This window comes from Mustela nivalis (assembly GCF_964662115.1).
Source record: "Mustela nivalis genome assembly, chromosome: 6".
Classification (NCBI taxonomy): Eukaryota; Metazoa; Chordata; class Mammalia; order Carnivora; family Mustelidae; genus Mustela; species Mustela nivalis.
The window spans coordinates 51,062,062-51,085,612 of NC_139025.1; the positions used below are offsets into that span (position 1 = coordinate 51,062,062).

At 35.4% G+C, this 23,551-nt stretch overlaps 1 protein-coding gene across 3 annotated transcripts in view; it reads left to right on the forward strand.

Moving 5' to 3' along the window:
• Window positions 1-23,551, forward strand: part of MDGA2 (MAM domain containing glycosylphosphatidylinositol anchor 2) — a 996,453-nt gene that overhangs the window by 333,799 nt on the left and 639,103 nt on the right. For all 3 annotated transcript variants that reach the window (XR_014312926.1, XM_082735224.1, XM_082735225.1), the window contains exon 2: window positions 16,301-16,440. Coding sequence is in view for 2 of the 3 variants with exons in the window: in XM_082735224.1 (XP_082591350.1) it covers window positions 16,301-16,440 (140 nt within the window). In the remaining variant the exon portion in view is untranslated. The remainder of the gene's footprint in view (window positions 1-16,300; window positions 16,441-23,551) is intronic.

The following is a 23,551-nucleotide window of genomic DNA, read 5'->3' on the forward strand; positions in this document are numbered from 1 at the left end:
GGATGACCTGTCCATTTCAGTGAGGGGGATGTTAAAGTCCCCTACTATTATTGTATTATTGTCAATGTGTTTCTTTGATTTTGTTATTAATTGGCTTATATAGTTGGCTGCTCCCATGTTCGGGGCATAGATATTTAAAATTGTTAGGTCTTCTTGTCGGACAGACACTTTGAGTATGATATAGTGTCTTTCCTCATCTCTAATTATAGTCTTTGGCTTAAAATCTAATTGATCTGATATAAGGATTGCCACCCCAGCTTTCTTTTGTTGTCCATTAGCATGGTAAATGGTTTTCCACCCCCTCACTTTAAATCTGGAGGTGTCTTTGCATCTAAAATGAGTTTCTTGCAGACAGCATATAGATGTTTTTTTTTTTTTTTTTTAATAATCCATTCTGAGGGGCGCCTGGGTGGCTCAGTGGGTTAAAGCCTCTGCCTTTGGTTCAAGTCATGATCCCAGGGTCCTGGAATTGAGCCCTACATCGGGCTCTCTGCTCAGCAGGGAGCCTGCTTCCTCCTCCCTCTCTCTCTGTCTGCCTCTCTGCCTACTTGTGATCTCTATCTGTCAAATAAAATAAATAAAATCTTTAAAATAAATCCATTCTGATACCCTATGTCTTCTGATTGGGGCATTTAGACCATTTACATTCAGGATAACTATTAAAATATATGAATTTAGTGTTACTGTATTGCCTGTAAGGTGACTGTTACTGTATATTGTCTCTGTTCCTTTCTGGTCTGTTACTTTAAGCCTCTCTCTTTGCTTAGAGGACCCCTTTCAAGATTTCCTGTGGGGCTGGTTTAGTGTTTGCAAATTCTTTTAGTTTTTGTTGTTGTTGTTGTTGTGGAAGTTTTTTATCTCCCCTTCTATTTTCATTGACAGCCTAGCTGGATAGAGTATTCTTTGCTGCATATTTTTCTCATTTAGTGGTCTGAATGTATCATGCCAGTCCTTTTTGGCCTGCCATGTCTCTGTGGATAGTTCTGCTGCCAATATAATATTTCTACCTTTGTATGTACAGACCTCTTGTCCTGAGCTGCTTTCAGGATTTTCTCTTTGTCTCTGAGTCTTGTAAGTTTTACTATTAGGTGACTGGGTATTGACTTATTTTTATTGATTTTGAGAGGGGGTTTTCTGTACCTCCTTGATTTTGATGCTTTTTTCCTTCCCCAAATTAAGGAAATGCTCTTGTATAATTTGATCCCATATACCTTCTGCCCCTCTCTCCCTTTCTTCTTCTTCTCGGACACCGATTATTCTAATATGGTTTCATCTTACGGTATCACTTATCTCTCAAATTCTCCCCTTGTGATCCAGTAGTTGTTTTTCTTTTTCTCAGCTTCTTTATTCTCCATCATTTGGTCTTCTATATCACTAACTCTCTCTTCTGCATCATTTATCCTAGCAGTAAGAGCCTCCATTTTTTATTACACCTCATTAATGGCTTTTTTTTATTTCAACTTGGTTAGATTTCAGTTCTTTTATTTCTCCAGAAAATGATTCTCTATTATCTTCTATGCTTTTTTTGAAGCCCAGCTAGCATCTTTATAATCGTCATTCTGAACTCTATTTCTGACATCTTACTTATGTCTTGTTGATTAGGTCCTGAGCAGTTGGTTCTACTCTTGTTCTTTTTCTGTGGTGAGTTTTTCTACCTTGTCATTTTGTCCAGAGAAAAATAGGTGAATGAGACAACATAATGCTAAAAGGGTAACAGTGACCCCAGAAACATATACACTAATCAAAGCAGAAGAGACCCAAAACCGAAGGGGGGAAGATGTGGGGGGGAGTATATATATATATATATATAATTGGGCTGCTGAATAGAACAGAGGTACACACTTGATTATGGGTATATTTTGGTCTTTTAGAAGAAACAGCCTCCCAAAATTTTAAAGAAAGAAAGTTATGTATATATAAAAATATGGGTAAACGTGATGAAGTGATGGAATATGACTGTAAAGCTGAAAATTTTAAAAGATTTTAAAAAAGGAATTGGTAACATGAGCAGTTGGTTGAGAAAAAGAGAAAAGAAAAAAAAAAAGAGAAAGTGATCAGGCTGGAGACTGGAACAAAGCTATACGCTAGATTTAGGATGTATTTTGGTCTGTTAGAAGAAACTGTATCCCAAAATTTTAAAGAAATAAAAACTTACATCTATTCAAAAAATATGTTTAAATACAGTGAAAAGATGGAATAGGACTAAAAAATGAAAATTAAAAAAGATTTTTCAAATGGTATTTGTAAGATAAAATAGGTTAAAACAGGAAAGAGAAAAAATTTAAAAAAAAAACAGAAAAAGTATTGAAAACTTTAAAACTTTAACTTTGCTAGACTAAAGAATCATGGGGGAAAAGCCATGAATTCTATGTGCTGTATTACCCTACCACAGGTGTTTTGTGGTTCTCACTGATTGGTAAACTTGGTCTGGGTGGGATGATGAGTTCTTGCTGATCTTCTGGGGCAGGGGCCTTTTGCAGTGATTCTTAGACGTCTTTGCCTGAGGCAGAAATGCACCGCCCTTGCCAGGGGTCAGGCCAAGTAATCTAAATGGTTTGGCTCTTGGTAGCTTTTGTTCCCTGAATGCTTTCCATACAGCTTTAGAGGAGGAGAATGAAAACAGAGGCCTCTCAGTTTCCTGCCTGTAGGAGCTGGAGCTCAGGGCGCCCACTCCTCAGTGAGCCCTCAGTGAAAACCAGTCAATCCCTCCTGTCTCCCTGGTCTTGGGTCACACTCTGAGCTCACCCAATCTGTGACCAAGCGTTTCTATCTCTGGTGTATGGCCCCATTTGGAGTCTCCAAACCCAGCAGATTTTCTGCAGCGTGCTCCCCGCCAGTCCACCCAGTGGAAGATGTGGGGGTCTCCCTGGATCTGCTACTTGTCGTGTCCTGGCTCGAAGAGTAGTTGCCCGACTGTGCCTTCGGTCATGGTTTAAGGTAACCGAGACCTGAGAGCCCCCTCCGCAGCTCCCTTTCTGTAGTCGGCTTCCCTGCTCCGATACCTGGCTGCTCTGCCATACTCAGAGACCCCAGGTCTGTCTGTGACCCTGAGGGTCCTGAGGCCACGCTGTCCCAGCCAGTGTTCCAGCCCCTGCTTGGCTACTGGAGTGACGTCCCTCAGTGGAGCAGACTTCTAAAGTTCTGATTTTGTGCTCTGTTGCTCTCTCACTTGCTGGGCACCGGCCCCTCCTTCTCCTGTCTGTTTTCCCGTATATTGCCTCAGATTCACGTCTCTGCACATCCTATCTTCCAGAAAGTGGTCAAAAATATGGAACACTTCATGAATTTGTGTGTCATCCTTGCTCAGGGGCCATGCTAATCTTCTCTGTATTGTTCTAATTTTAGTTCTGTGCTGCTGAAGCGAGCACAAGTGTGTCTCATTTTCTTAAATGGAAATTAAAGGTATACATCAGGATTTAGAGAGAATTAAAGATTGTCAAAACTCACATGTGTTACACAGGTTCTGGTGTTTGCTAAATTCTCAGTCCATGAGAGCATTTTCCTGTGATGTCTGACTCATTCTTGCTTAGTGATAATCGCTCTTCTGCTCTGTTCAGAAAGGGACTTTGGGTGTGGGTCATTGTCACATTGATTCCTGTATTCTGGGGTCAAAGAGGCATTTTTCTGACATGCTGAGGACCTTGTCCTTGTTGGGATTAGTCACAAGCAGCGGCAGGGATTTCTCATTGGAGAGAAACAATGGGGAAATTGGCAGGCCGGATCCTAAAATTTCCCTGCCTGCCATTGCCGCTCTAGGAGAAGCAAATTGAAGTTTTCATTTTTGGCATATTCTGTAGTAAATCTCATTTGTTTTCTTGATGAGCTAGACTGGAAGAAATAAATACCCAATTTGTGATTAAGGTTGCAGCACAATGATGAGACTAATTTCATTTTAGTTAGTATTTGCTGTAGCTTTGTAAGTTCTTTCCAAGAAAGCTAAAAAGCTCTTAATTTCAGAGAGAGGAGTGTATTTAGGTATACATTTCAGTCCGTAGGGGTAAAAAAAGGAAAAAAAAAAAAGATGTAATCAGTATCTGTGGTTTGGGGAGTCTTGATCTCATAAGATGTGGTGATAATTCATAAGAAGCAAGGAAGATGTGGTTCAGAGAGTCTTGGAGGGTTCACTGACCATATGACACATGGCTTCTGACATTATTAGGAGGAAGCCATTTCATAAGTTTGATTTAGAGGGAGAAGTCCTAATCAAATGTTTTAAGGATTAAATGCTGCCTTCCCTTGCAGTGTTATAATCCTTTCTCTGTCTTCTTCACAATGCCCCCACACTGACTCAAGGCACATAAAGAACAGTGCCATCTACATCTGAAACTAATGAGGTACTAAGTTGACTAGTCGAATTTAAATTAAAAAAGAAAAAAAAAAGAGAATAGGGCCATCAAAGCAAGAGTGGATTTATCTCAGCATTTTGTTGTTGAAAGTCTATGGCCTAGCCCCCAACGTGTCTGGCATAGTTATTTTTTAATTTTCTAAAATTTATTAATTAGAGACATGATTCAATTCTTAGTTGGAAACAATTTAGAACTCACTGTAGGATCCAATAGAAAACCAAGAATTTGCATATAGTGTATCACATTCCTACCGAGGAGAGGGAGTGTGAAGTTCCCCTTAATATTTCAAGTTGGGATATCCAGCTTAGTTTATGCAAATTCTCTGTGAGCAAAATAGGAGATTAATGAAATATTTGATGGACTTTCAGACATCCTCAAGGTGTAGGTCAGCTGTTTTCCCTTGAGAAATACCAGGAAGTACATCATGAGGACTTGGGGTGAGAATGTCCATGTAGAGACCGGAGGGCATACATGACTGGTGCCAGACTTGTTCTCTGGCACACACATTAGAGCTTGTCAAATGCTCTATTTGAAAAATATGTTATAAACCATAGATTCAGTGAAATGTGTATTTTTTTCTTCTATAAAACATGGAAGAGTCTTTGAAGTTTTAACCATAGATATTAATAGGTTATGCTTCTAGGTGAAAACAAAGAAAGATATTTCTGATGAAATCTCAAGTTGCAAATGTAGAAACCTTCATGTAATAAAATTAAAAAAAAATTTTTTTTAAGATTTTATTTATTTATTTGACAGACAGAGAGAGATCCCAGTAGGCAGAGAGGCAGGCAGAGAGAGAGAGAGAGGAGGAAGCAGGCTCCCCGTTGAGCAGAGAGCCCGATGCGGGACTTGATCCCAGGACCCCGGGATCATGACCTGAGCCAAAGGCAGAGGCTTAACCCACTGAGCCACCCAGGCGCCCCTAAATTTAAAATTTTTATACTGTTTCACTTAAGAAAAATAAGACTCAAAAATGTCATTTTGTGGAAAATATTTTAGATTAATATTTTGCAGTTATGTGTTCAATTTTCCATAAAGTCAGTACCCTGCTTGGAGAATGACATTACATGATAGTTCTTTTCCAGAAAAATATTGCTTTTATTGTTTTAACATTACAATTTAAATTGCATTATTGCTTTTTATGTTTAACATCAAAATTTCATGTACATAATTACATTATTTTTGAATGTCATTTCCTTTTCTATTCTTTTTTATTCTATTTTTTATTCTTTCTATTCTCTTTTTATTCTTTATTTATTATTTTCTATTCTTTTTGTGTTTCCCTGTTTTCCCACACACCTCTTCTGGTACGCAGCAATTTGTTCTCTGTGTTTAAGAGTGTTTTTTGTCTTTCTTTTTTTGTTTGTCCATTTGTTTTGTTTCTTAAATTCCACATATGAGTGAAATCATGGTATTTGTCTTTCTCTGACTGACTTATTTTACTTAGCATAATACTCTCTAGGTCCATTCATGTTATTGCAAATGGCAAGATCTCACTCCTTTTTATGGCTGAGTAGTATTCCATTTATCTACAGATGAACACTTGGGCTGCTTCCATCTTTTCACTATTGTAAATGCTGCAATTAATGTTAGGGTGCATATATCTTTTCAAAGTAGTGTTTTTATTTTCCTTGGGTGTAAGTACCAAGTAGTGGAGTCAGTGGATCATATGGTAATTTTATTTTAAATTTTTGAGGAACCTTCATATTGTCTTCCATAGTGGTTGCACCTATTTGCATTCCTCTCAGGAGAGCACAAGTGTTGCTTTTTCTCCATACCCTTGCCAACACATGTTATTTCCTGAGGTTTTGTTTTAGCCATTCCGATAGGTATAAGTTGATATCTTATTGTGATTTTGAGCTGCATTTCCCTGATGACTTGTGATATTGAGCATCTTTCATGTATTTATTGTCTCTTTGTGTCTGGTATAAAAATGTGGCCCCATTTCATTCTTTTACATGTAGCTGTCCAGTTTTCCCAGTACTATTTGTTGAAGAGATTTTTTTTTCCCCATTATATATTCTTACCTCCTTTGTTGTAGATTAATTGACCATAAAAACATGAGTTCATTTTTGGGTTCTTTATTCTATTCCATTTATCTGTGTGACTTTTTTTTTTTGTGCTAAGGTACTATTTAGATTAACTTTGAACTATATTCTTGAAATCTGAAATAGTGATAACTCCAACTTTCTTCTATTCTTTCTTTTTAAAAAGATTTATTTATTTATTTATTTATAGAGGTGGGGAGTGAGGGACAGAGAGGGAGAGGGAGACAGTGGATCTCAAGCAGACTCCTGCTAAGCACAAAGCTAGACATGAGACTTGATCCCACAACCCTTTGATTATGATCGGTGCTAAAATCAAGAGTTGGGACACTTAACCAGCTTACCCCTCCAGGCACCCCTAAGTTTATTCTTCTTTCATAAGATTACTTTGGCTATGCAGAATCTTTTGTGGTTCAATACAAATTTTAGTAGTATGTGTTTTAGTTCTATGAAAAAATTTGTTAGTATTTATAGGGATTACATTAAATCTGTAGATTGCTTTGGGTAGTACGAATATTTTAACAATATTGGCTTTTCCAATCTAGAACATGGAATATCTTTCCATTTGTTTGTGTCATCTTCAATTTCTTTCATCAGTGTTTTAAAATTTTTCAGAATTCAGGTCTTTTACCTCCTTGGTTAAGTTTATTCCTAGTGATTTTATTATTTTTGGTGCATTTGTAAATGAGACTGTTTTTTTAATTTCTCTTTCTGCTATTTCACTGTTAATGAATAGACATGCAACAGATTTCTATAAATTTTATATTCTGCAACTTTACCAAATTCATTTATCAGTTCTAGTAGGTTTTTTGGTGTATTTTTTAGGGTTTTCTATGTAGATTATCATGTCATCTGCAGATAGTGAAAGTTTTATGTCTTCCTTACTAATTTAGATGCCTTTTTTTTTCCTTGTCCATTTTCTGTGGCTAGGACTTCCAGTGCTGTTTTGAAAAAAAGTGGTAAGAGTGACCATCCTTGTCTTGTTGCCAATATTAGAAGAAAAACTCTAAGTTTTTCACCATTGAGTATGATATTAACTATGTTTTCATAGATAACCTTTATTATGTTGAGGTATGTTTTCTCTAAACACACTTTGTTTCTTTATCATGAATGGATATTGTTGAGTTTTACATCAGTGTTCATCAGAGATATTTCATGCACATAATTAAGTTGTTATTGAAAGTTATTTTCTTTGATAATGAATTTTATTCCATCTTTAATAGTATTTATTGCATATAAACAGGTAAGTTTTAATTTTTAATTTAAACTCTGCTTTAAATTCTTTGCTAATATTAATCTAAAAAGTCATATCAAAATCTATTATTTAGAAAACATTAATAGCTCCTTTCTAAAACTAGAGGCTTCAGGGCTTAATTTTTTTACCTTATCTTGGGCTTTGGAGAGTCTCTCAGGGAAGTTCAATTAATTTATAACAGTGCTTCTCAGGATATACTGAAGAGACATACTATGCAAAATATTCAGAACCTTTCATGTTAAGAGTCCATCAACAAAATCATTTGAGGTAGATATGATCTTTTTTTTTTTTTTAAGATTTTAATCATTTATTTGAGAAAGAGAGAGAAAGCACACATGCATACATGAGCGGGGGGTCGGGGGGGGGGCAGAGGGAGAGGGAGAGAGAGAATATCCCAGACTCTCCACTTGGAGCCTGATTTGGGATTGATCCCAGGATCCTGAGACCATGACCTGAGCTAAAGTCAGCTGCTTAACCAACCACCCAAGCATCCCTAGATATGACCTTCTTTTGATTAAATCTGGAATAATCAATAGGATCTTGCACTTATTTTATAGCTCATCAAATTAAATATGAAAAAGTATTTCTCTCTAGTGGAATGGGAATATTGTGTTAACAAAATATAAGGGTTGATGGGAAAGATGTAGGGAAATAAGTTCATATATATGCAGAAATATTAGTAATTAAATGAATCAATGAATCAGACAACTCAAATAAGCTAAAAGCTTATTTATTTATTTTTTTATGAGCTCAAAGCTTACTTAAAATAAACTGTATGCTTTTTTGTGTCAGAATATTGCTTTATTTAGGATTACTTAAATGGTAATGACAGAAGGATTTTAACTATTGTTAGAAAACATATACAAATTGAATGTTCTGTTTATGTGCATGTTTGATATGTTTATATTCATGAATTTATATTCAATTCACCAATGCCTATTATATACTGAATAGGATGTAATAAGTCTGTATTGTTTTGAAATGTACAGTAAGGTATAATTTCATAAAGGTCTTCATAGTTTCATGGAAGCAAAGGCATATAAACTAAGACTGAAGGAGAAATAGAAGATCAAAATAATAACAAAATTAGCAGCTTACCACCTTCTATTTTCCTGCCTTATCTTTTTTTTTTTTTTTTTAAGATTTTCTTTATTTATTTGACAAACAGAGACCACAAGTAGGCAGGGATGCAGGCAGAGAGAGGAGGAAGCAGGCTCCCTGCTAAGCAGAGAGCCTGATGCGGGGCTTGATCCCAGGACCCTGAGATCATGACCTGAGCCGAAGGCAGAGGCTTTAACCCACTGAGCCACCCAGGCGACCCTTCCTTTTAAAATTCTTTTACAAATACAAGCAATAGGGAGAAGCCAGGCTGCTGTGATCTGAGGACTGCAAAGCAGAGCAGAAGGATGGCTTAAATAAAAGGTGCACCATTATTTCTAATCACTAAAATGTAATGGAAACACAAGAGGAGGGCTTGATGGGAGAATGAATACTGTTGTTTTATCTCTGGTTTTAAAATATGAATTCATGTAAGGATATTTATGTGGTATGGGGATTAACCTTGATTTTATTTTTACAGAAGAGATTAGGTAGTTTTGAGAGATTTCTGCATATGTGGTACGAAGGTTGGCAAAGTGAACTTGTAAAAGAGTAAATAAAAGGATGCCTGGGTGGCTTAGTCAGTTAAGCGTCTGGTCTGCCTTTGGCTCAGGTCATGATTCCAGGGTCCTGGGATTGAGTCCCGTATCGGGCTTCTTGCTCAGCAGGGAGCCTCCTTCCCTCTCTACTTATCCCCCTGCTTGTGCTCGCTTCCTCTCTTTCTCTATCAAATAAAAAAATTAAATCTTTTTAAAGAAAAGAGTAAACTGAAAAGAAAAAAGGAAGGAAAAGAAAAAAGATGGGATTTTAGGGAAGTTAATTTTAAAAGAATGATGAGTAGTGGAAAATAGGTATTGCCAAAAAAAATGGTTATGTTGGAAATAAAACATTATGGTTTGTTTCTTGTAACATAAATAATTAGTCTCTGCAATCCTGAGATGGTGGCATAATATTGTTAAAGTATTCCATTTTATACATACCGTTCTTTTTTACACATGGGTAAACCTCAAGTTCAGTTTTGCTTTTTGCCCTAAGCTCAGTTTGACCTACTAAGACCTCTCCTTCTCAATCAAACCTTATCTCATTCAGCTTTTGACCCCCATTACTCTGCCACCGTATCTCACTCAAAATTCACCAGTGCCATCCTAGCTGTCATAAGCAATGACCTTTTGTCTGTGATCCTCCTAATTTACAACTCTGTTGTAAGTGACAGTTTTGGACAGTTCTCTATGCTTCAGCATCTCTTTATGTCACTTTTAAAGCACCACATTTTCTTCTATTTCTCTGACTTGAGAAACATAGTAAGTCTTTTTCCTTGGCCTCTCTGTATTAAGAATTCATTCTACTCGTTTCTGTCATTATCCTCCTAACTTCTCATTCTAAAAATTCTCTGTTTTAGAGATTTCACCTATTCCTTTGTCAACAACACACTACTATTTAGAAGCAGTAGGTTTTTGTGTCCAGTTATGACTTTTCAGCTATTGGTCAGCTCACTATCAGCATCTGAAACTGAGTTCTTCATCTCCTTTCCCAGATCTTCCTATTCTCTTCTTCCCTGTCTGTGTCTGTGATACCAGAATATGTAATGTAGTGACCCTAAGCAGAAAGATATTAGGCAAAAGGTTGTAAACAAGAGGGATAATTATGGACCATGCCTATAGATGCAATACTTAATTGAGAATTTGAGTTGGGAGATCATTGTTAAAAAAGGAAGGGGAGGGCTCAGGTCATGATCTCAGGGTCCTGGGATTGAGCCCTGCATCGGGCTCTCTGCTCAGCGGGGAGCCTCCTTCCTCCTCTCTCTCTGCCTGTCTCTCTGCCTACTTGTGATCTCTGTCTGTCAAACGAATAAATAAAATCTTTAAAAAAAGAAAAGGAAGGGGAAAAACACTCACCTACTATCTTAAGCTAGTGACTTGGGTAGGAAAGACAGAAAATAAGAAAGGAAGGCACCATTTTTTATTTTTATTTTTAGAATTACTGCTCAAATGTGCTATATTGGAGATTGTGAAATAAGCAGAAGAGGCCAATTGTTGTTAATGTCAATTAGCTAAATGCAAGATGTTGTAGAAGACTAAGAAGTGTTTTACGAAAGAATGTAATCACTTAACTCAATAGAAAAATGGAAATAAATTTGGTTATTGTTATATTTCTTTAAAAGCAAAACTGAATGCTTGCTAAAAATGGTGTTAAATAAGTGTCAACTGTATTATTTCTTGATGCATGAGAGCAGTAATGTGAGATGTTCTCTGTCTCTGTCTCTGTGTCTCTGGACCTCTGTCTCGTGGTAGGGCACGTGGGTGGCTCAATCAGTTAAGCATCTCACCCTTGGTTTTAGCTCAGATCATGATCTCAGAGTCATGATCTCAGAGTTGTGAGATCGAGCCCTGCCTTAGGCTACTTGTTTAGTGCAGAGTCTGCTTGTAGCTCTCTCCCTCTACTCCTGTCCCCTTCTCTCTCTCTCTCAAATAAATATATATATTTTTTTAAATCACCTTTTACCTAGTTAATCGAGGTATAAACTTCAGTGTCATCTTCACTCCTCCTCTTTTACTCCACATTCAGTTAATCTTCAACTTCTAACAAAACCTCTGAAGTAGGTCTCTGGCCTCATTTCCATTCCCAGAGCTATACAGTGTCTCTGCTGTGTCTGGACACATAATGGCAACTTGAGAGAGTGGCGCCGCTGTCAAAATTCAGAGTAAGTTATAAACTACGTGGACCACATTTTAATGGAGTTATTTCCTAAACACTGTAGGCAGTCTCTTACAGACATGTCTTTGAACACACTGCTTCCTATCTCTGGAAATGTCCTTTCCCTTTGTTCTCTTCACATGCATTTTTGCAGACCTAGGTTACATGTCATTGACTCTGTAAAACACATTGGAACCCTCAGGGCAGATTTAGGCATCTTCTGCTTTGTCCTCTTCCACTACTCTTCACTTTCTTCTGTTAGAGGACCTATCCTATCCAACCATAATTGTTCTTTCCTCCCCCTTCCTTCCCTCTCTCCTCCCCTCCTTGTTTCCCTCCTCCTGCCCTCCCTCCTTCCTTCCTTCTAAAATGGATGGACCCAATAGGTTGTAAGCTGCTAAAAGATACAACTCATGGCATTACGTTTTATATCCCCAGAACATAGCCTAATGCCTGATCTATAGCCGTTGTTCAGTAAATACAAGCTTGAAAGCCTGTATATGAGAAGGAAAGCTTACAAATGCTCCTGGTTGTTGCCATTGGAGAATAATTTATTTGTGTTCTTTCTCCAACAGAATACAGAGAGAATTTGGTTTAACTTTAAAAAGTATACTCTAACAAGATAAAAGAATGTCTCTCTTTTGCCCTTTTACGCTGACCTTTTGAACCCAAGGCCAATTTACTCGAATTAAGGGAGTTGATGTGATTAGTGTTAGGAAAGATTTTACGTAATGCGATTTGGTTTACTTCAAACAAATTTGGATGAATATGAGTCTCAGGCAATATTTTAACATTTTAATTCATTGCTGACTCTACAGGGCAAAGGGACTCATAACCCTTAGTCCAATTTCAAGATGATGAATTGAGGCTTTTTTCAACAAGGCAGAGGATAAAAGGCGACTTGCTTCAGTGATAGTACTGCAAATTGCGTTTATATTTAGAGTAAGTAAATTCAGTGCCAAAATAGTTGATATTTTTGCTAAACTAGGATGTTGGTGTCATTATATTGATATTTACTAAAACAAATTACAAGTTAATTATTAAAATAAAATAAATGATTAAATATAAACATAAACTATGCTCTGAATCATGTGGTGTGGGGCATATGTCTAAAATGGTACTTGGCAACGAAGTGCTTAATATAAAGTCAGCATGTTAAGAACAGGGAGAACCACTGGACAGTACCACTCTCCTGAAGCCAAGAAAAGAGAATCATTGCTAAATCACCCAAGAAGATTTCAGGAACGTTGATCTAACTATCAGTCTGGGAATTCTAGATGGGAGGATATGGTGAGCAAAGGCTGTCACATGGGATATATAGTAGTTGCTCAATGAATATATGCTTGAAAGTCTGTGTGTGAGATCAAAGGCTTAAAATGTAGGTGATTTTTACCTTCCCACCGATGTTGGGCTGATGTTACAGAGAAGTAGGATTTCAGGTTTTATAATCAGTATGAGGACCTTTTCAGAGCACCTGCAGGCATTAGAACTCTGTGAAGGGTCATGGATTGACATCGTGAATCCCTAGGCAGGAAGAGCACATGATGAAAATAGGAATTACAAAATACTATTTTGGCAGTTGTGAGATTTCCTGGGTTTGGCAGTAACTGGAGGCAGAATGGTGAATTGAAACATTACAATCGTTGTTTGTAGCAATTATAGTACTCACATTGCTCATCTGCTTATGGTGCTCTAACAACTTCATGAGCAGTTTCTCAATCTTTTTTTTCTTCTTCTTCTTCTTTTTTATTCTCCTAGTCTAGTGTACATCTAGTTAAGGACTTATTTAGAATCCTAATTTATCTGTGTCAGACATCATTTTAATAGCACGAAGTAGAGAAAAAAACAAGGGACCGTTGGTTCTGCTCTCATGTAGGCCACAAGTAGCTCCAAGCCTGTGAGCAGGTCACTGGATGTCCTCAATCTGGAAATAAGAGAGGTGACCTGGATGAGCTAAGACCTTTTCAGTTGAGCTTTCTGTAGACCAAAGCTTCTTGGATGCTTTCAAAATATTCATCTTATCATTGAGCAGCAAAAGTACTCTGCACATATTTTAATGCATACTAGGAAAAATACATCTTCCACTCCTAAAATTTGGCAGAATATTCCACCCTCCCATAAGAGAGACGGGAGGTTCATATAGGCAATTACCGTTTCCAAGAGTGTATTAAAATATAGAAGAAAATAGCAGAAAATTAACCCTTGTAAATGAACACAATGTGCTTCCTGTATAATTTAAATGGTTTAAATAAAGCTACTTGTTTGCATTATGCTGCTTTGGAAAGATATAGCTTAAAAATAACAATGCTATTCATTGATTTGAAGTTAAAACAAAAATAAGGTATAAATTAAACTGGAAAAATGTCCTGCTACTCTATACATGTGCTAGCACTTAAGCTAAATTTGGCATGGAAATATATTTCAAAGTAATGAATCTGTATTTTCTATTTATATTTTGCCGATTTTTATTGATTGTCATCAGTTTGTCAACCTCTATAATATGCATATACTTTGTATGATAGATATTTAAAAATAAGTAGCTCTCTAGTATTACTTATCTAAATTGAAGTTAAAATTTGATCACCGTAGGAAATGATTTATAGGAAACATTGTGTGAAATACATCAGAACACCCAGAAAAACACTGCAGATAAGAATTTCTAATGTCATAAAACTAAACAAATTACTATAATGTCTAGACAGTGTCCAATGACATGGTTTAAAATTTTTTTGATAAATTGGTTTTATAGACCAGACAAAACATTTGATTTGTTTGAGCATCATTTAATTTTCCAAACCAGTGAAATAATGCACAGTATGAAGTTTAGTTACTTGAAAATATTAAAAGGAGAAGGATATTTTATCCTTTGGAATATTTTCCTTTAGTCAGCACACACAAACAAACTTTAGTAAGTTTTAGAAAATTATTCCTAGCCATCTGGTCTAAGTAGCACTGGCATTGCTATCATTCGGGTGTTTGGTAAAAATGCAGATTCCTAGGTTTTTCTGCATACACAACAGGTTTCTGGCCATACCTCTGAAATCTGTATTTTTTTTTTAAGATTGTATTTATTTATTTGATAGAAAGAGAGATCACAAATCGACAGAGAGGCAGGTAGAGAGAGGGGGGGGGAGCAGGCTCTAAGCAGAGAGCCTGATATTGGGCTTGATCCTGAGACCCTGAGATCACGACCTGAGCCAAAGGCAGAGGCTTTACCCACCGAGCTATCCAGTCGCCCCTGAAATCTGTATTTTAAGAAAGTTTCTGGGGAGCTTTTTCTGCATAGTGATTATAAGAACCACTAAATTCTCATCTTCTTATCCTGCTTTTGGAAATTTTTGGCTTTCATTTGATGCAGATTATTGGAGAATGGAATTCGGAATTTGAAAGTTGAAGAACAGGACTCGGCTTGGATATCCAGAAAAATCTTGAAAGACCCAGTTTCATTATTATCTATAAATAGGCTTTTCTATCCTTCAGTTTCTGCTTGAAATTGAGAACCTTAATATGTTCTTTTCAAGTGTTAAATACTAAGAGTGCTGAATACATATGGTTCTATAAAACAAAGCATAGATATTGGAAACTTTCTTTTGTGTTACTTTCAGAACACAGGTTATTTCCAGAAGGAATTTTCCCATAATTTGGACTTATATTCATTTTATTGCGTCCATAGAATCACCAAGTTTATCCAAATTCTATAACATTCATGATCCTTTTTAATGTTAAATAAAAAATTCCAAGTATGTCCTGATTAATTTTTAAGAAACCATAGCCTCTGCCGGCAATACTGTTGTGTAGGTTGAGATTGCTACAGGAAATTCTAGAGATTATTGTCCTTCACCTGTAGATTGAGCCCTCCCACTTGCCTTTATTTAAAATAACAGTATGTTGGCTAGCTGAACATAATAATAATAATTTTAAGAAAACACTTCCTCTCCCAAATGTATTTATTTCAAACAAAAATCCTGGATTCACGAAAGGGGTGATCTTCAATTTGAAATTAGTGACTGACAGTCATCTCCTTGGTGACAGGAAGCATATCTTATTATCCAAGTGTTTCTCCTGACTCATTTTGCATATAGTGGATTTCCAATGATTTGTAAGTCAGTGAATGCTCGTCAGGTTTTATTGAAAAACCTGTGTGGTATTGAAAAAGTTGAAAATTACACTTAGGAATTTGGATAACTTCGTGAGAACTATGTCTCTTGAATCAGAATTTAATATTTGGGCATTAATGATTCATTGCCTTCGTCAGTGGCTTAATTCACGGATCATCTTCTGCTCATATCAACAGAGTCTATAAATATTAAAAACCAAGTTGGTTTCAGTTCCTCATAACCAAATCTTCTCATTTGTTGGCTCCCCATTTGCACCATGAGGCTTATTAAATTAATAGAAAAACGCCAGTAGCTTTCATTCACATTCTTTTTATTTTTTTTTTAATGTCTTTTGAGTTTGTCTTTTTTCTAATGGTCTTTTGAGTTTGCACTACCTGAATTTTGGACATCATCCTTTACTATAATAAATTTTGGGTTTCAGAAAGGAAGGGATCTCTTACATTTTAGCAGTCAGATTTTATCATGTAGTCTTATAATGATGGTGATTTCCTAAGTCACAGGTGTTCTCCCATCGTCCTGCTCCCCTTTACCATTTTTAGAATGTCTTGGTGACTGTTAGATAAATCTGAAGCTTTCTGTCCATCAATATCTTTAATCCCTTGGGATTGCTCAAAGTGTTCAGACTGATGGATCTGACCGTGTTAAAGTCTAATAAGAATTGCTCTTACAACCAGGATGATTCATGGGAGGACAGTTGACTTATTTTTTTAATGTATCTTGTCTCCCTTCTTCCTGACTCAACAGCTCCCCCAACGGTTCGTATTGTGCATTCAGGCTTGGCCTGTAACATTGAGGAGGAGCGCTACTCAGAAAGGGTCTACACCATACGGGAAGGAGAAACCCTAGAACTGACCTGTCTGGTCACAGGACATCCACGTCCACAGGTGAGTCCCGAACCGTGACATTGAGGAATAAGATCTTTGATCTTTCTTGGAAGTCAAAACTGTGTATTTTGAAGATTTAGCTAGGAAAAAAAAAAAAACAAAAAACAAAAAACCTGTGTGTGTGTGTGTGTGTGTGTGTGTGTGTGTGTGTGAAATTTAAGTAACTGTGTGTGTGGAATGCAGGATAAGGGTGATTGCTGAACATTCATGCTTGACATACTCAGGTAAGATGAAGGAAGAAAGAAATTTTTGTTTTGGTATTGTGAGAAATTTGGAAGACACTTCTAAGGAAGCTGTTAAAAGACAACTACCAAAATATCTCAGTCAGATAACAATTCATATGGCAATGAGTTTATTTTAGAATGTGGAGCATGATTTCATGATGACATAATTGCAGCCGAGGAAGCATTTGTTCTGAAGAATGTGGTGCACGAGGTCACATGTACTTTCCTTACTCCTAGTCATTATATCCATAGAAAACTTTAAAAACAAATGTTTGCAGGTGTATGCATTTCGTTGTTCAGGGTCATCTGCTACAGCTTTCATAAGGTATTTTAGTAGCAGGAACAGAAATTGAGAGTTTCAAAGACATTAAAATTATGAATAATGAACAGAAAAAAAGTTTGTAGGCATGAAAGAAAGGGTTAGGAAGAAGGTAATATAGTTAGGCTGGGATGAAATGTGATTTTTATGATGAAAAAATTAAATTATGTTACAATGCAGAATATTCAGGATTTCTGAATATTTATGAATTTCTGAATTTCTGCCAATTCTTATTGTCATATATTTAACCTGACTTGTTCAAAATATTCACTGGTAGTCAACAAAGACATTACAATGAAAAAGAAGTCTCATCTGGTAGTAGAGTTATATATTTTAAGTATTAGTGTTGCAGGAAGAAAAAGAAAATCCAGCTAATACCACTACATAGAAGAAAGTAAAGAGCAATGTGGAGATTTTATGAGTTCATCATTTTAATCTTGTCTTTTGCTCTCACCATCCTTACCTCATAATACTCAAAGATGTTGAACCTTACCATTTTGACCTGAGCAACAAATAAAAATAATCATGTGAACTTTACAGAATGAAACAATAGGTTGATAGATAGGACCATGACTAGAACTAAAATGGTAAAATATGTTTAATAAAATTTAATGATATGCTGTTAGCAAAATAATCTTAGAAAAATAGTTGTTAAAATAGTTATTAATTATTAATAATAATATTAAAAATTAAAACTCACAGTGGCTTAAATTGTAAATTATAACATTTACTTTTAACTGAAAATTGATTGATGAATAAAATTGTCTTAATAAAATTGAGTTCTACAAAATTTGGCCCATTATGATTAGACTTGGTAGGAAAAAAAATAATTGTAAAGCTAAACATAAAAAGAAATAATAGTTATTAAAATTTGATATAGACAAGCTGATATGTCAAGATTTTTATTTTAATATTTATACAGGAAGCAATGGAGTTCAGTGAAAACAGTAAAAAATGATAGCAGTAACTCAAAAATATTATCTCAAAGAAAATTTAGTGTTGTGAGGATTTGATTCTAATTTTTCTATTGATATACATAGAATAAAAATTCCAGAATCAAAAAGTTGGGGTCAAAATAGGAGTGTCCATACAAACCTAGAAGAACCCACAACCTGCCTTGTAAGAGGTTGGTTTATGGCAGGAGAAAAGTCATTAATGCTTTCATTATTCCTGTACCGACTGGGCCAAATTTAGCACCTTCTAAACTACAAATTTTGCTTAAAAATAAAACTTCTTATCTTTTTAAAAAGTCATCCCCGCTGTTCTGCTCTCCCTCATCTCCATCTTTATATTCCCTTAATACTAGGAATTTCTTATTTTCTCTGTAATGATTTACAATCTGGACTGTAATCTCTGATGTCCAGCCAATCCAAAATAAGTTCTGGAACAAAGGAGTAGATTATTACTTTATTTATTTTTTTTTCTAAGTAATTCCATGGCTGGAACCATTTCAGTGTGTTCTGACCCTACGAAAAATTTACTCCAGTATTGTTATTTCTTCATTCCCAAGGGTATTTCAGGTATTTGCAGGTGAATCAGTTTCAGTTTATATTGCCTGTTTGAAAAATGAACTGGGCCTCTTCTTTGTCAACAAACTGTATAAAGAAAGCTGACAGAACAGCTGGGCCTTGGCATCCCAGCCAAACACTAAAGGGCATGCTGGTGGCAGCTGGTCCTGAGGATGGTTCTTCTTGCCTGGGAGCATGAAACTGGAATGCCCTTCTTGTGGTGTTTAATCTGAATATGATGATAGTTGGAAATGCAGGGGGAGGGAGAAGCTCCTCACTGCACTCTTCAGGAGATTTCTCAATCTGTTGCCTTTTCTCTTGGCAACGAGAATCGTAAAGGTCTCCGTTTCCAGAAGTATTCAAAAGCAGCATTTTTTTCTAGATTAAAAAAAAATTTTTTTTCAAAAATATATCATCTGGCAATGCATGATAGCCTGAGTACTGTTGTACCCAGAGGAACTAAATGAAGGAGAAAACAGTACTATGCTGTGTTCCAGAGCATGGCGTGGGACTTAGACTGCCTGGGTAGAACCCAGGATCCACGGCGCCTGCTGGAGTGACTTTTGGAAAGTTCCTCAACCTCTCTGTTCTCTGTGCCTCGGGTTTCTTACCTATATAAAAGGGGTGATATAAAAGGGGTGACAGTAACCATTATGCCTAAATCGTAGACTCCTTTTGAGAATTAAAAGTATATTGTAAATATACAGGTACATGTATTATGTATATACACACACATGTATATATGTACTTGGCATGTAATAAGCATTATGCCAACACATAATAAAACATATGCGAGATTGTTATAATTTCTAAGTAATTTATACTAAGACTCTAAGGTCTAGTATTGAATATGTAAGTATGAAAATGTTTCTTAGCTTATAGTCTACTTTAAATTAGATGCATTTAAATAAATTTCAGTCTTTTTGTGTTTTAATACTCCTTAGAGACTTTACATCTTTGCTAATTATCTTTTTCTTTTAAGCTTGCAAGGACTAGAACTATGTTCAGATTACTTTATTTAATGAGGATTTATTATAAAAATAGATGGAGAGATAAGAAAGAAGGAAGGTAAAGATTTGTTGGTCAACCTACCAACCTAATATTACCTCTAGATGCCCATAATTTCAGGATTCAGCTACCTACTCTCTTTCTCTTCCTTCTTTTCTTTTTTCCCTCCTTCCCATTCTCCCTTCTCCTATTCCTTCTCTCCTTCCTCTCTACTCTCTCAATATTGTCACATCAGTACCAAATGAACTGTGAATATAGTTCTCTTGTAAATGATTTAAACAATGAGATATTTAACTTCAGTGTTCCCAGTCTCTCTGCCACCCACCTCCCAGAGGTTAACATTAAATAGTTGGATGTATTGTCTTGCAGTCCTTTTTTAGTGCATTTCCATAAATAGGATTATATAGGTTAATGCTTTATTTTCATATTTTTAAATTAGACAATGAAAAGTATTATCCTGTGACTAGAATTTTTCACTTGGCCCTGTGTCCAAATCAGCAAGTATAGATCCAGCCTGGTGGTTCTCAGTGGGTGATCCCTGGAGCGTACTGGTGAGAAATCAAAGTTCTTATGCCTGTGACATCAGGAGCTCTTTCCTGTGTGGGGGTCAGGGATCTGCACTGTCACAAGCCCTCTGATGATTCTAATGTACACTAAAATTTGAGAACCACTGACTTAGAGCATTAGCTTCACAAAGGATGAATCGTACTCTCTATGAGTGCATTAGACACATGTAATTGCTGCTATTTTGTTCAAAATTGAATTACTTATAGATTTTTTACTGTTACAAATAATAATTTAGGGAAAACTTCTGGAATGTGTATGTATTTATGCACATCTTTATTACATATATGCCAACATCATTGTGGGATAGTTTCCTTCTTCAAAATGGAATTTAGCCAGTTAAAGTTAAAGGTGACTCTTGTTTCCTTAGCATAAGTGGATCTTTAATATTTTTGCCGATTTGATGTGAGAGGGTAAATTATACTCCAGTGATGTTTAAATTTTCATTTTCTTAATTACTAGTCAATTTGAACATATTCCCACAATCATTTCTTCCTCTTTCTCATCTATTGATTGTTCTTATCTACTTCTCTTTTTTTATTAGTTAGCCGGTTGTCTTCTGGTGGACTTCTGGGGACTTTTTATTCACCATAAAAATAATTTAAGTGTCTACAAAATACATTGCAAATTTTATCTACCGGGGCATATTTGTCTTTTAATATTGTTTATGTTACTTCTACCCAGAGATTTTTGTTTTTAAAAAGATGAATCATTTAAATCTTTTCATCTTTGGTTTCTGAATTTTGTCCCTAGTTTAGTAGATCTCTTTCATATCAGTATATTGTACATTGTATGTGTTCTTTTAAAATAACAGCTTATATAGCTGCTTATATACTTAATGATTTAATCATTAGGAAACAATTTGTCCATAGTGTGAATATTAGTCTAGTGTTCTCTCTCTTCTTCCCTCTGTCCTAATCCAGACAGGATAGTTAACGTTCCACCCTATAGCTTTAAATTGTTTTTTTTTTTTTCTCTTTTTAAAGAAAATTGAAGTACAGTTGACAAAGAACATTATATTAGTTTCAGGTATAACATTATATTAACACATTATAATAATATTAATATTATATTTTATATTATATTAACATTACATTAACCTTGTATCAACATTATCACATATACATTAACATTATATTGGTTTCACATCTAAAATGTAATGATTTGATATTTGTAAGCATTGAGAAATGATCACCACAGTTAAGTCTAATTAACAGATGGTTAACATATGCTCTAATTAATGTATGGTTATAAAAATTTTGCTTGTGATGAGAACTTTTAAAAACATTTTAACATTATATAATGTTTAATGTTAAACATTAAAGCATTTTTAAAAGTTCTTAAAGTGCTATCTTTATCATGAACAAAACTGTATTATTTTATTCTGTCATTTTAGTTACTTCTTATACCATGCCATGCTATTTTAATTTCTGTAGTTTTACTTTATGCTTTGCTGTATAGGAAAGCAATTCACTCCTTTGTTGTTTTTCAGTGTTTCTTTGGTTGGCCTCAAACATGTTTCCCTTTCTTTGAAGTTGAAAATGAGCTTTTCATGTCTCCCACCCAAATAAATGTTGAAATTTGAATTACATTGCATTTCTCTCGCCATGAAGCCATGTGGTCAACTTCCCATGTGGGAAACTTTTACAAAGGACTTCTCAGTAGGACACTTTGAATATTTCAAACTTCTCAAACAGGAAGACAGTTCTGTTGTAATCAGTATAATGGAAAGGTTTTTTAATTTGTTTTAATAACAAACATGGGTATGTATATTTGGGAGGCTTTCTTTCTGTTTTCAAAGACAAAACAAAACAAAGATGAAAATGATCATCAAACCAAAATAGCTCTACGTTTATGTGTTTTATATGCTGGCTTTCTAGATGAGATTTCTTTTGAATATTATTTTTCATCACTAAAATATTTTTGAAAACCATTCTTTAAAAAATAATTATATATGTCCAAAATACTACCCTAAGAAGCATTAAAATTACCTGCTAGTTTATTACAGCCCATCCTTAGGGATTGTTTGTTTTTTAAGTTAAAAAAAAAAAAAAAAAGGGGGGTTAAGACCCATTTCTCAATTTTAAAATGGGATCATATCAGTCATTTGATTGCTATGTAAATGTATTCTTGACTGCCAAGCCTGTTGCTGAGTTATTGATGTTTTTATCCTTGTTAATTTAATATGCAGATTTTAAAGTGATAAACTTACCATAATGAAAATCCTTGCAAACCTTCCTAACAGGTTTTTCAGTTTGAAACCATTACCACTATCTGTGTGTTGTTCTTTGCAAATATTTTGTACATCTTGGTTCATATTTCCATATTTTTTTGAGTCAGTCTGTTAGATTTCTTACAATAATATTAACACATGCACATGAAAAAGTGATGTATTTGATTTTTGAATTTATGTTCAAATTAATGAGCAGAATTAGAATCAATCATCTAAGCAGAGATCATCAAATATTACATCTACTCCTTCTCATGATCTATAGAATTCAATACAATGTACTTTTTTCATCTATGATGAATCTATCTAGATTGGATCTGTCTGCTACATCATGTAAGAAATTCTCCAACTAAAACAATGCCTCTTTGGATAGGTTGTGGGAAAGGCTTTAGGATTTATTGTATTCAAACATATATTAATCACAGATTCCATGTCAGTAACTACTTCCCAGTCTGTCCTCCCACACACATATGCACAGACCTACTCTTTTCTCCTGGAGATCTGTATCTTCTTTAAGTTCATGGTTACATGGGTAAATGTACTCACCATAGCTCATTTAGGAGGAAGCGCTTACAGTATTTCTGATGGTTGAAGTCATACCTTCGAGTAGTTTTGTTTCCATTGATTTTTATACAAAACATGGGAAGTCTTTTTTGGTTGAACACTTTCCAAAACTGCTTATACTTTTATATTCCCAGGATATCATCATTAACCAAAGAATTTTTTTAAAAAAATCTAATGGAAAAATTTAATGAAAACCCTCATTACATGAGGACTACATTATAAACAGAGAGTCATTTTTTGCTCCTTAGGCGATCTGAATTTGTCTACAGTTATCTCAGAGTTCATTTTTGTTTAATTCCATGGACAGTCTTTATGCATATAAGAAACATTTATCATCTATTCCAGATAAGGACTCAAAAGATGTTAATGTATTTAATGAAAGCTTGAGAAGGTAGGAATGTTAGCACAGATTTACTATATGATACTTGTTTTTAGAGAGTTCCCAAGGGATACTCTTGTTATCTGGTCAGATGGGTGCTGGATCTTAGAGAAGCTCAGGGGTGGCTGTCCTTGGGAGACCAGTAGGAGATGCTGCCATAGAAGCAGGATCTCTAAAATCAGCAGGATGATAGGATTCTAAAATGGCAGAGATTGGGTGGTAACACTTCACCAACAGACTCCATGTGAACATAAATAGTGTAATGAGCATCAAGGTTGGAGTAGCAACCAGGTTGCCTTCATCTGCAGGGCTTTG